Source organism: Pieris napi, chromosome 3 (genome assembly GCF_905475465.1).
Source record: "Pieris napi chromosome 3, ilPieNapi1.2, whole genome shotgun sequence".
In the NCBI taxonomy this organism is placed as follows: Eukaryota; Metazoa; Arthropoda; class Insecta; order Lepidoptera; family Pieridae; genus Pieris; species Pieris napi.
The window spans coordinates 6,819,614-6,834,328 of NC_062236.1; the positions used below are offsets into that span (position 1 = coordinate 6,819,614).

The 14,715-nt window shown below is 35.3% G+C and overlaps 1 protein-coding gene across 1 annotated transcript in view; it reads left to right on the plus strand.

The window, feature by feature from the left end:
• The window catches only part of LOC125063626 (reversion-inducing cysteine-rich protein with Kazal motifs), a 36,528-nt gene that overhangs the window by 19,196 nt on the left and 2,617 nt on the right, over positions 1-14,715 (plus strand). Inside the window, exons 4-15 of the mRNA XM_047670163.1 lie at positions 5,816-5,899; positions 6,508-6,544; positions 7,207-7,389; positions 7,916-8,095; positions 9,178-9,404; positions 9,956-10,088; positions 10,957-11,098; positions 11,653-11,764; positions 12,312-12,471; positions 12,816-12,968; positions 13,113-13,292; positions 14,051-14,225. Coding sequence (XP_047526119.1) covers positions 5,816-5,899; positions 6,508-6,544; positions 7,207-7,389; positions 7,916-8,095; positions 9,178-9,404; positions 9,956-10,088; positions 10,957-11,098; positions 11,653-11,764; positions 12,312-12,471; positions 12,816-12,968; positions 13,113-13,292; positions 14,051-14,225 — 1,766 coding nt within the window. The remainder of the gene's footprint in view (positions 1-5,815; positions 5,900-6,507; positions 6,545-7,206; positions 7,390-7,915; positions 8,096-9,177; positions 9,405-9,955; positions 10,089-10,956; positions 11,099-11,652; positions 11,765-12,311; positions 12,472-12,815; positions 12,969-13,112; positions 13,293-14,050; positions 14,226-14,715) is intronic.

A 14,715-nucleotide genomic window follows, 5' to 3' on the forward strand; every position in this document is an offset into this window, starting at 1 on the left:
CCGTGTATTTCGTAGGTCGTTTTTGACTTTTAGTAAATGACAAAATACTGGTATTAATTGTATGATAATACGATAAAACCGTTTTAAATCTATGCTTTAGGTTATTTGTAAACAAAAAGCTTGGCGAGTTTGGCAAAAAGCTTGAAAATTTTTCAATTATAATATCAGTGACGGATCAGAAACTAAGTCAATATTAATGTTGACTTCTAAAAATAGTTCAAGGTTAACGATGATAAACTTAAATATTTTAATTATTATGTAGTTTGCAAACTTGTAGATAACCTCATTTCAACGGCAACCTTTGATCGTTTTTGTAAATAAAACCGAGACATATGGTTTAATTTAGTTCGCACGCCTTTAGAATAGTTTATAGGGTAATTATGTGATATGAATGTTTATAACAATATTTAGATACGTTCAAAGAGCATGCATAAACTGTTTATGTATTACTAATAAGTTGATACCTTCGTAGCTAAGTAGACTGTAGTCTTTCACGTAGGCACTTGGTTTGTTTAACTAACGCCCGAACCCAATAATCAATCCACAATCTCAGATTGAAATCAGACCGTGACAGTCGATCGATCTCCTATCTGCATCCCAATAACCAAACCCTACAAAGACAATCCATTTTTGGCGATGGATAAAATGCTCTTTGTTGTTCCATTTTACCGAGTTTTCATTCATATTTGATAATCAATGTAAAGCTATACTATATGATTGTTTTCAATCCGAGATTGTGGATTAATTATTGGGTTCGGGCGTTACTTTTTTCATCAGCATAGCTGTCATAGATATGTTATAAGCTATCGTCCACACAAGTATAACAGGCAATATACAAGATAAGGACAGTTAATAAAAATGTGTTAATAATATTACAAAGTGTACTAAACTCATCTGTTAATTTCGAAGCTATAATTCCGTGTAATAATTTCTACAAAGTATTATGCATCAATTTGCAAGTACTGTGATTGGTGATGATGGTGTGGGTTGATTTGGACAAAACTGATTTGTATACAATGATCATTGTTCGAGCCGCGAACACAATTATTGCTTATCACTCAACTTATTCATGTGATCTTCTAAGTAATGTTTAATGGGTGATGACAGCATTATTTTGCAAATGATTCAAGTTGATTATTCTCGGTATTATTTATGATGCTAGGCTTTTATGTTTCAATGAATTTTAATTATGTTTATACGAATCTAGTAATTGTGTTAAATATAGTGCTTAGTTCATTAACAAAGCTATTTATTATATTAAGGAAATTAATATATACCGCAGCTTTAAATATGAATTCCAATTTACTTATTTATATTCTTTTCTAACGATTTTAGTTAAGAGGTCAAAGAAAAGGGTTGACCACAACATACAATAATAAAGATGCTCTAAGTGTTATTTGGCTTTAGCATGTGACTTATATTCCTGAGGTCGTACATTCAAAACCTGGATGTGCATAAATGGGCTTTTGGTCTATGTGCACATTTAAAACTAGCACGTACTGTGAAGGAAAACATCGTGAGACAACAAGACAGTCGACTGCGTGTGTCAGGCACAGAAAGCTGATCACCTACTTGCGTATTAGACAATTATTACGAAACAGATAAAGAAATCTGAGGCCCAGACCTCAATGGTTGTAGCGCCACATGTTTTTAGGAAAGAGAAACTAAATTACGTATTGTTATTAAGGATATAATATAACTCAGTACACAGAACATTAAGGCAATACTTTTCCTAATTTTACACAAAGTCGCGACCATTAGCCCGTATTTAAATAAATATTACTGTCATAGTTTATTACAATTTGTCATCTCAGACATTAATCTGACATATATTTTGAGATCAGACAAATACCCGAGCTAAAAGTGTTGTCAAAACATATAAATCACACAAAACGCGACGAAAGCTATGTAGGAAGTTGAAACAATTTGGGAACTTCAAAGTGCATTCGATAACCTTCCTATCTATTTATACCTGATACTAGCTGCTGACCGCGACGTTGTCTGCCTGGAATTAGGGCAGTCTTTTCTATAGTTTTATCAATTTCTGTTTCTTATTTTATTTATAAAAGCTTGCCAACGCTCGGCAAACTGTACATTAGTGAATAATAAAAACTAAAGGAAAATGTATTTCAAAGTGTGAGGGGAACACTTAGGGGGGATATTCAGACCTAGCTCGTTACTCAGAATACTCGTGACGTGTTTTGGCCAAAACTAGTTCTTGTGAAAGGAGGGACAAATGGGATGTTGGGAAGCCTGCTATGTACCAAAATTTGTAATTAAATCAAATCAAAATTATTTGTACACTTATTCAAATATGTACACTTATGAACGTCAAAAAAAGAAATACATATTAAATGCTTCTAATTTTACATTTACTGCCAGTTCTCAAATCAAGGGCGTAGAACGGAAGAGAAGAACTGGCAATAAACTCTCCGCCACTCTTTTTAATCGCCAAGGAGCTGCAACCATTACACCATGTTCCACATGACGTCTTAAGTAATTAATAGTTAATTAGTAATAATAAAATAAATTAAAAACCAAGATTTGTCCTCTATGAGCAGGAGGCATGGTGAAATAGGAGCACGCACTTAAACTCTTGTGAGAACAACACGCAAATACATAGTCGAAATAACTAACATTAATTCAAGTCCGACCAGTCACCACAAGTAGTTTTAACTAACAATCACAAGTATAACGAGAGCTCCTAAAGCTTGATTCAAGATGAAAAACAATACATGTGTGTATTGTAAGAGATGACTGGTGAAGCTACTTATAATTTAAAAAAAAAAACTGGTGAATGAACTGATTTTACTCAGAGTTTCTATATTACGGTCGCCCTAAACAATTAAGATACGTTGTAGGCAGTTAAAAAATCACTTTGACGTGCATCGTTTGTGATAACCTTTATTAGATAAGATGCAACGCCTGTGCATCGTTAAATCATTGTCGCATTGAATACTGATGCATTTATAGGGAAATGTTTTGTACGCGGTGAATAATAAGTTTTGCATCTAATATGTGACGCACGCGCATGAGTTATGTCGTGGCTATTGTGTAGGGAATGCTTGTTTAAAACGTAGTTCAATCTACTCTTAGACAAAGGTTATTAATACTATTCAAAAGCTCTTTATAAAAACCTTTATCTTAAGCCCTCCTGATGTGGTAGCGATAGACAGGATAGCGCAAGTTTCAGCCCGCTGTGTCTAGTCGGATATGGTTATCTTTAAGGATGTATTTTTAAAATTTCATAGGTTGGTTAATTACTTGCAAATAAATTTACGAGCTAGATAGCTGTAGAAAAATCTTATAAAATAGCTTACTGCTATGTGATTTTCATGGTTTTGCCGGTAATTGAACCCTAGATCTGCGGTATACGCAAAGCATAAACTCAAAAGTCAAAAGTCTTTAATTCTCATAGGTAACACAATGTACACTTATGAACGTCAAAAAAATACATTAAATGCTTCTAATTTTACATTTACTGCCAGTTCTCAAATCAAGAGCGTAGAACGGAAGAGAAGAACTGGCAATAAACTAAAAATAGTCGTGGTAAATAAAACTTTTTTTTTTACTTTTGGTTGCTAAAGAATGTTACAGAAAAAGGAAAATATATCCGCGAAGTCTACAAAAATATATGGGTGGGTTCGCCGTGCCAATTCTAGCACGGCGAACCCGTCTTTCGCATTTACATCATAAGGATTAAGATTGCTGACACTAATTACAAACACATGCATCAACACCAAATTACATACAACGCGACACGTGTGTTACTAATTAAAGTCAAAATAAGAACGTTTTATTGTAATTAGATATTTTAAAAGGGACAAGCGGTTTACGGCCTACATCCGATGTTCAATTAACAAGGGTTTATTAGTTTAATTGTTATGACCGTGTTTAACGTTTGTAGCGGTGTATTTTATGTATGTATGTATTTGTATTTAATTTCGTATGTAAAAATGCTAATTATTATTATATTAGTATAATAGTCGAGTGAAACATTAATGTATAAGCTATTCATTAAATACATTCTATAAATACTTAGTCCTGAAATTTAAAAAAGAATTAGTTCTATATTTTTTATACAATATTTATACATATAATTATTAAGGAAGTTAGATTGAACAACGCCAGATGGAAGTGGTGCGATTTGCTTGTTTGTGATTGGTCAAAAGGATCGTGTGCTGTGATGGTCTAGGACTGTTGACCAATAACAATTAAGCGAAACACGTCGACGTTAATTTAATATCGGTTCTGTATCCTAATCGGTTTCTTACATCTTAGTTATAGGATATAAGGAGATTCCATGGAGAGTGTTCAGAGGCGTTGTTCGGATTAATATCTGTAGCTGAGTTTCATTATCAGTCGTCGAGACTGAATACGACATTTCACCCGTATCACCTCGAAGTCCGTCCACAACTGGGCGTTTTTAAGGCAGTTTTTGCCGCGCACCACCACTAAGTAGAACCAATTTGACTCCTTTGGGTGCTTCAAGAAAAGAGCATACTAATTCATAAAAGGCCGGCAACACACTCGCGAGCATATGGGAGGACTATCACTTAACATCAGATGAGCCTCCTGCCCTACCCCCTGTTCTATATAAAAACAAAATAAAACAAAGTTCTACAAATCTCTTTAAGTCTATTTCGCACATTTGTCTGATTTCCAAAATATATCCGTCAATGTGAATTAATACGTCTTGTTATAATTACTATAATGTGTTACATTAATACTATAACGCGTCAATAATATTCTAACATGTGTTTATATCGCCCTAAACACATTACGAAAGTTTTATTACAGTTTCTAAGTATCTTGCGTGATTTATTGCGCAAGAGTTATATTTTATAATACGTATATAGATTACTTATTGCTAAATTTAGCATGAGTTAAGATGAAGCTTTTAGAATAAATAATACTATTGGTTAGAATACACAGAGCACACAGATATATTTTAAACGCAACAGAGTTTTTTTAACTTTCAAGATAAGAGCGTACCAATTCCTAAAAGTCAGCAACGCACTTGCCAGCCTTCTGCCAGTGTGAGTATCCATGGGCGACGGTATCACTAAACATCACAGGAACTTCCTGCCCGTGTGACTCCTGATTTATAGAAAAAAAGAATGTTTAAACTTGTGTGATATCTCTTTATCAGTTCAGGAAAATCAGTTCTTTTGTTTTTGTCACCTTAAAACTGCCAACTAATTTTGATAGATATTGTTATCTATAGAAAAAAAGGATTTTTCAAAATAAACTAACCTAGTTTTAACCATAATTTTCGAGGGCTAGACTACATAAACCGTGTACACTAAGCTTTACAATATCTACTATGTGATTTAGATTTCTGATCTCAGCTTCATATCCTCCATTAACCTACTTACATGTATGAGTTTAGTTACAACTAAATCAACAAACTATTTCAAAGTGCTAATACGCTTAGTATAATCACGTAGAGTATATGATCTATTATTACAAGATTTGATATGTCGCAGATTTTGCAGAAACTTAAAAATTTAGGCTTTCGTGAGGGTTAAAAGTCTTTGAGCTGAGATAAAGTTGCAGCTCCTTATCTACAATCTATAGTAATTCTCGGGGGCCGCTACTGAAGATAGCAAAGGAGAGTGTGATAGTGATGGGCGACGTATGTGAACGGATTACAATAGCTTCTACCTCGAGTATTTAATATAACAGGCATTTCTTTTAACAGATACTTGCTTATGCTCATTCGTAACTGAATATAACCTGCCATGGTCTAGATAAGTATTTCTTTTAGATGTTTCTGGATATCATGAATAACATCTGATATCTTATTTTACAGATGTCGCTGGTGGAAATTGCATCGGACTCCGCTATGAGGGAAGAAAGAATCCAAAATATTTATAAGTTTTGTACGCCGCAACTGGTATGTTATTTTTGAGTTTTGAAACTGATGATGGTATTCTGAGCAGTGTTGGCCTAGTGGCTTCAGCGTGCGACTCTCGTCCTTGAGGTCGTGGGTGTGATCCCCGGCTGTGCACCAATGGACTATCTATGTGCGCATTTAACATTCGCTCGAACGGTGAAGGAAAACATCGTGAGGGAACCGGCTTGCTTATACCAAAAAGTCGACGGCGTGTTTCAGGCTCAGGAGGCTGATCACCTACTTGCCTATTACACAAATGATCATGAAACAGATACAGTAATCTGGTTAAACAGATACAAAAAAAGGTGTAGTGATTTATTTATTCATTTTTTTTAAATCTTTATATCCCAAATTATTATAAAGTTTATCATTTCTCCTATTCTACCGTCGATTGACATCAACAAGTTCTATAAAAGAATAATTTCCTTACAATGTAATGTGAGATAACTCATTCCGAATGCGGTATAATATGTCTTAGCATATTGTCTTCAAACCTCCTTTATCGTCAATAAACCGCCTATGCGCATTGTATTGTAATTGGGGCGGCTTACACATTTCTTAGAATACGCTTATATCGAGTTACATCTGATAAAAGCCTTTTTTTACAGATAGACTTCTGGATATGCATGAACCAAACAATACAAGGTGAGTTTTTAATAGGCTATAGTTTTGTAATACCTAAGGAAAATTACAATTCAATTTAAAATTGTTCTAATAAATCACAAAAAATATGTAATATCATAATCTACTTATAATTTCAAATGTCAAACCTATGGCTGCATTCTTTTATCACACGTTTTTCCACTTTTTTATATTATTAACATATTCTTTTAACCGTTAACTTTAAAATCAAGGCTAGATCTTTATTAAAAAATTGCAAAGTATGGCAATGTTTATCTTAACAAAGAACAGTGTTGGCCTAGTGGCTTAAGCGTGCGACCCTCTTGCCTGTGGTCCTACGATCGATTTACGGCTGTGCAGTGGAATTGTCTTTCTATGAGTGCAATTAGCACTTGCTTACACGGTTAAGGCAAACATCGTGAGGAAACCGGAAAACACAAAAGGCTGGTCACGGGGTACTTGTCTTTAAAATAAAGAGGATTGAAGAAACGAATGAAATCTGACGCCAAGGCCCATTTAGAGTTGTAGCGCTACTGGATTATTATTATCATTATTAATCTTAGAAAAGCTGTAAGCTGTTGGCCTATTTTTTTTTGTACTGTGCTAGAAGGCTTACAGGATTTAGTTTGTTTGTAATGTTTGTGTTTGATACGCATGTTTTTAACACAATAATGCAAATCTTTCAGAGGTCGTGTCAGGATCTGGATGGTGGGGCCGTGCATGCTGTTCCTTAGGCCACTCGCCCTGGTGCCGTCGCGCCTGCGCCACAGTTTCTGATGCCAGCTCTCTGTCCACTGCCTGTCGCCGCTCAGATGAAATTGCGTTTTTCGATTGTGTCCAGAAGCAACAAGAGGCTCAATGGTGTTGTTGTAAGTCTATTCATAGTCACTGCTTATAGATTTCGTCATATATACGTTTTATTTTATTATATAAGATTTTTTATAATATGTTTGAAAATTTGTACCGATTCTACTTTCTTCATAGAAGTCATTGGTAGAAATGTTTATATGGTTTTGTGTCCCGTGAATGGTTCTGTATTCAGAACCATTCACGGGACATGACATGACATGGCTATTGTCTGCCGATTGGTAACTATCTGTTGTAACTGCCTATTAATACCTATTAAACAATGCATGTTTAAATTTTTTTAATTTTAAAACAAAAATGTTATACCGCAGTAAATCTATAAATAAATAATACAACTCAATGTTCTTAAAATATTATTGTGTTTTTGACCATAGTTTTAGATGGTAAAAAGGACTTATTTATTAATAACATTAATAAGTCCTTACTTCATGATTATACCAGTTAAATGACATAAGAGTCTAAAAATAAAAAATAATGATTTTTAAAATACGAGGTTATCATTCTACATACTAGTTTTATCTTTAACAGCTCAAACCCAATCACTAAGCTGTCATGAAGACTGCTCTCGCGCTTTATGGCGTGTGGGTCAGACACGGGCCAACGTTTCTGACCGTGACCGCGCTGTTCAAGCTTGTGATCAATCGCCACCACTGTTACGATGCCTCTCAGAATTAACAGCATCAACTGTACATACTGATACGTCTAAGTGTAAGTACTTTGCAGCTTATAATAATTAAATACTACCTTTTGTAATGAACCTCATCAACAAAATTGACACAAATTTCATATAAGTATTATAAATATTACGATACATTGACTCACTTTTTTGCTAGGTATTTATAAACTTAAGATCTCAAACTATTAATAATGACGAAGAAACAAAATCAAATTTAGTATAGTCATGTAAATTCCACAAATTACTCCTTCTATTAAAGCTTTTGTTAGGTTTGTGTTAAAATACTTATTGCAATTGAGATGGTGCTTGCTTGAATAGCTTTCTCTAAATGTAGGATATCTACATCTAGGAGCGACATGTGTATTGATAAGAATTACGCTCTATATACCGGTATTAGGCGTAGGTAGCTTTTCTTCTTTAGCGCGCTCTTCTTACATACATATCTTCCTCCATTCCCTCTTGTCTTTGGCACGTCGCAGCGCTTCTGTACTACAAAGGCCTGCAAGGACCTTAACTTGGTCGGTCCAGCGAGTGGGGTAGGTCACCACTTCATCTCAAGCTTCTCCAAGTTCAAGTTTTTCAGCACTAGCATTGAGTACCGTTAGGACCAGCACTACATTTAAGTAACTCTTTTCTTTGTTTAATAATACGCCACGTCTCTTCAAAGATGTCACTTCGTCCCTTACGCGTCTGTGGCATTTCTTTCTGAAATTAGTGTGGTACATATTTGGTTTTATATCTTTTTAAATTGTTCAAGTTCCGCTGATGTTAATCTGTTTTTGGGCTTATAGGTTAGTCTTTCACACTTCTTCAGCCCCATACACATTTCCGCTATCAAGGGGCTTAGTCAAGATGCCTTACTAGTAGTGTGTTACACACGACGGCCATCTTTGCCATGGTAATTAGCATCAATCATATAGGAGACTATTTAACTATTTTTATTTATTTATTTGACTATGATACCTAGCCGAATTATAGTACTGCGGTTTACATACTGGTATTATTGCGGTTTGACTCAAAAAATATTCATCACGTCATCATTATAATTATTACTTTCATCTACTAATCAACTAATCAATTTAATTTTAATTTAGGGATAACATAAATATTTCAGATCTGCCATGCTGCCACGAGTCTCCAAGTACAGAATGCAGAAGTACTTGCGAATCCGTGCTTCGAAGGACCGGGGAGTCCCAGGAAATAGCCGAGGCCCTTTCACAAGAATGTGGGGCACCCGCCATACATGACAACATGTGGCAATGCTTCCTAAGAAAGGACGCTCCTCCAGACACCAAAGATGTTATTCCACATGATGTTGCCAAGTTGCATTGCTGTCAAAAAGTAATTGCTCTTAAAGTTCTTGAAGTAATCGTTATTTAATAAAAAAAGAAGATGTATATGATCGTTAAATGCAATAGGCGTTCTCTTCTTGACAATGCGTACTTTAAGAGTTAAGAGAAATGCCAAAAAATAAAACTTAAGTAACATAATATGAATAAACAATAATGAATACAAAAGTTATTGTTATAATTTATAATTTTAACAAACATGTATTCTTGCCATCAATTGGCAAGTTAGACAAGCGTAAAAAGTTGTATTGCTGATTGCAGTCTTGTATCGCAGGCGTCAATTATTATTGTCCGTATTTTATCTTACGTTTAATATGTAGATTTTCTTTAATACACTGTGATACACGGATGATGGTTCGCGCTCTTCAGTTTAGAAAACAAAATCTATATCCAATTGAATGATATATATTTATTGATGAAATTTAAATATACTTGTCAGTCAACTTAAAATTTATCAGTAATAGTTGTCAGTTAAGATACAAAATTACACCGAAAAGTACAACAATAAGTTAAATATTAATACAAGTATTAATTACATTACAGGGAGCAACAATAAATTGCAGAAGACTTTGCTTCAATACATTCAACTCGGGATGGCAAAACAATTGGCAGAAATTTTATACGGAATGTTTGGGTGACCCTCAAGAAACAGAATTGGCTGAGTGTATCGAAGAGGGTGAGTTATATATTATAGAGATAGATAGATAATTAACCATTTCCATACAATCGATTTGAATGATAGTGTACGCCTGTCGCAAATTATTTTGGCACGGCCTCACGGTATCGTCAAAACACTAACGATGCCGCCTAAGGCCGTTTCTCCACTGCTCCGGTCCGACAAATGTTAATACCGATCCGATTTAGAAACTCACAACAGTACTAACGTACTTCTCCAATACTCCGGCATCCGGTTTTTAACCATCCGATAACTTGCTAGATCGGAACACGGTGTTTTATCGGTCTAAGTATATCCAAGTATCCAAGAGGTTATAAATTATTATTCACAGGTTTATTTATGGTTTGTTTAATTTGAAAGAATCTGGATAACCTGGACCAAACCAAATTATGTTGCTATTTATTTATATTTTTATACCATAGTATTAGTGAACTATTTATTAAGTAGATTATAATTATAATATTTTAAGGTAGACAATATAAAAAAGTAATAAACTTGCCAGGGCAATAAAATATTCAGAATTTAGAGCGTTTTATTAACAAAATAAAGTATATGGGTTTTAGTTAATATAAGTGTTGCATGATAAATATATAAGTATCGATTATTGTCGGATCGGATATAGTGGAGAAGCGCAATCCGGCCTTCCGATATTTTTCTCATGACTCATTCCGGTATCCGACGCCGGACCGGAGCAGTGGAGAAAGCGCCAAGATATCACTTCCTTTTACCGTCCTACCTAGTTTCACAATGCGCCCGCGCCATCTAGTGCGTAATGTTAGAGATCTCTCTCTAGTGAACTTGTAAGACCTAGAAAATTTTCATTTACATCTGTGGGTCTACGAATATTGAACCTCTTTTTTATTTTTAGTTGAGGCCCCATGCTCGCTGGGTTGTGCGGGTCTGACATACTGCAGTCAGCTGAACAACCGACCAGCTACTTTGTTTCGGTCTTGTTCCGCTCAGGCAGACCTTGATGCGCACTTGGCCGTGGCTGAACAGAAGGGATCTGGGTAAGAGTTGTCATTTAAGCATCTCAGAATAACCAAGAAACATTTATTGGTTTGGAAATTTTCGGTGGAGTTCATTTCTTAACCATCGTTCTTATTAAACCAGATGGCCACTTTTTTCTTTATTGACGTTCATAAGCGTACATTGTGTAACCTAAATGAAGAAATGATTTTGACTTTTTGCCACTGACGATACTTTGAGTCTGACATTACATAGGTACTGTTTAGTTTTACTAAGATATTATTAGTCTGAATTTTATAGGTCTGTTAATCAGTTTAAATATATTTTTTATTAATATGTTTAAATATCTTCCTTATTTTCGCTTTTAGTCTACTTTATATTTATTAAAAAAAAATAGATCGTCCAAGTTGTTGTCAGTGCATTGTATCATTTTTTTTTATAATTAATTTGTTAAATATTAGCAAATTGAACGTGTTTAATTATTGCAATTGTGTATTACAGATTACAGTTTTCAATTTTAAATTAAGAACATGATATATTTACGTTTAATATTGTACTATACATATGTACATATAAATAAACGATTTTATTTCAGGTATGTAACAGTAGCAGGAGTCCAGTTGCCCTTAAAAAATTCATCTCAGTGTACGGCGGACGTTTGGAAGAGCGTCGCCTGCGCACTGCACGTAAAACCGTGTACAGCCAAGGTATTAAATAAAACACGGGTTTACTGGTATATATTTTATTAAAAATGATTATGATTTTCAATGGCAATAAAAGGTGCTGTCAAAGCAGTCTAATAAAATCTAGTCTTAAGAGCTGTCAAACCATTCTTTCCTCTCTTAGTTTAGGAATTCGGGCTAAGGACATTCTTGTATAGAAATTTACGGGTCAGGCTCCCCTGATGTTAAGTGATACCGCCGCCCATGGGACACTCAATGCCAGAGGGCTCGCGATTGCGTTGCCGGCTTTTAATCATCGTCGACATTCATCGATTTATAGTATGAACTGCCTAGACTGCACTGTAACTAAAGTACTCTTTAGTCTCTTTCTGCCTAATTGTGTTCACGCTGTGATGAAAAGGGACAAACGTGTCCTTTATCTATTTTTTAGATATTTTACAAATTAAATTTAAATTAAATTATTTTAAAACAATAACCAACCTTAAAAAGTATTAAGTACTAAAGTTCCGAAGATACAAAAGATATGATGTTCTATTATGTCTTTAATTATATAATTATTGTAAATATCCAGGGTCATAGCAGCCTCCTATGTATGGACGACTGTCTGAAGTTAGTCTCGTCGTGCGTTGAATGGTCTCGCGCGCCCTTGTCTGCGCCCGCCCTTTGCGCGAGACTCGCTCCTAGACACGAGAACGCACCTTGTGTTTCTCTCACGGACTTCATGGCGCCCAGTAATTATATTATTTTCACTCAGCAGTATTGTACACATACTAGTCATTTTCATTATATATATGCTTACATAGATCATTGTAAAATGTCCTATTCCAACAATATCAGATATATTATACAGGACAAATAGTAATAATTTTTTGAAATTCGTTAAGAATAAGCATAAATTAAAATTTGTAATATTTTTTTAATTCAATTTTCTTCTTAGCGATGCTAGGAGAAGCTTCAAATAATAACACTAAACCGATAGAAGCAGCATTTATTTAACGCAATCGAACCCGAGACTCACTATTATATATTAATCGTAACTGGTCCGTATGCGTAGGATAATAGTCAATCGTTTCAGGCCAAGAACCTCCCTTACTATCAGCGGGTGAAGCAGTGCGGTCTCCGTGCGCAGGCGCACCGTGTAATTCCTCACAAGTGTGTGCGCTCAACAGAAGTTGTGTCTCGAGCGACTCCTGCGCACGATTCACCTGTCTTGAGGGATGTCCTTTAGGTTTGTTTGATTTAAAAAAATATATATATTATAATGTTTTTAGGCCTCCCTCAAAGGCCGGCAACGCACACACCAAAATGGGTGTCCATGGGCTGTACTAACTTCCCTTTTATTTTTATGGATAAATGTTTTATCATATTACAGGTGACGGTAGCCCGTACGTAGTGCCAATAGGGTCGTGGGTTCGAGTCCCGATGCCGTGCGCAGCTCAGAAAGTATGCATCAAAGTCTGCCGATGCTCCAGCCGAGGTCTCACCAACTGCCAACCGCTACCCAGCGTAGCTTTGGATAATTGCCGGCTACACGATAAAATTGTTAAGCATGGTAACTATGGTAACATTATTTCACTATTTCCAGGATCAATGTCTGTATGTAAAATTAAAAATTCTATGCATTCTACAGGTCTTGAAAGATTTAAGTTTGATTGACGTTCTAGAATACGTGTAATGTTTGCCTTCGTATATGTCTTTAATAATTAATATATTATGGCTTTAAAATATTTTTATGTGTCGACAAATTATCGCCCTCGTGCTCAGAGAGAAATTTCCCCTTCACCTCAAGAAAACTCTATTGGACACTTGTATCTTACCAAGCCTCACAAACTGCTGCCAAACGTGGACATACAACACAGTAATAAAAACTAAACGTGTAGCATGTAGAAAGCAATGGGAACTTAAAATAAGAAGAATACAAAAAGTAAGAAGCGAAAAATAAGATGAAGAATGTCCTAAAACAGAAATGGCATTTGGCATATAGCAAGATGCAGATAAAAGATAGATAATAAAGTCAATTATGGAAAGGACCAAGGGGAGAAGAGATCACCGTAGAAAAAGGTGGATAGAATATATAGAAGCGTTAGCAGGAAGCGAATGGAGAAAGAAAGCCATGTTTAGAGAAATTTGGAAAAAATCTGGAGGCCTTGAAGAAACATGTGAAGAGGTTCCGATAAATGGTACTGAAGGAAGTTAGGATCGTTATCCTAACTTAAGTAACAAGAAAAAAATGTATATAACAAATTTGAACTGTATATTATATAGTTATATCGAGAATTAAATGATTATTATTATAAAACTGTTTTTAAGGTGAGAAATACTACATGGAGTGCAATCCGTGTCGCTGCGCTTGCGGCGAGCGTGTGTGCGGCCGCCGCGCGTGTGGACGAGCGGCTCTACTCACGGGTCTGCCCTGCAATTGTCCGCCGCATCATTTGCCCGTCACGACTCCTGGACGGCTCTATCCCAATGCTTGTCTTGCTAAGTGAGTTTGTTAAAGATTTTTAACACCAAGAGTTTGTCTTGTTAATCTGTATTGTTGATATTTGATTTAATAAAATTTGAGTATGATTTTATATTTGACTTTTGAGAGGTGTTCAATTTTGTAAAGTGTAAATGCTTGTTTTGAAAAAGCTTGTCCAGCTTAGGAAAAGTTTAATCAAAATCGGCTTAGTAGTTTTTATGAAAATAGTATATTGTAACTAAAGTGCTGTGTTGTGTTTAAAGTGCTTTTCACGAAAACCAGTTTGTCCAAACATATTTTGATTTTTGAAAATATCATATATTATAAAATATATATATGCTAAAGTCCTCGCAAGGAGGGCAGTGGAGTCTAGGGAACTCGGTCATTAGCTTAGTACTTATCCTTCGCCAAACACTTGCACGCTTTAGGTCCCTGAATCACTTCGAATTGCCTTCGCTTAGGAGTGATGTAAATAGCCTTGGACATAGGCAATAGGCAGGTCGTTTTTCTA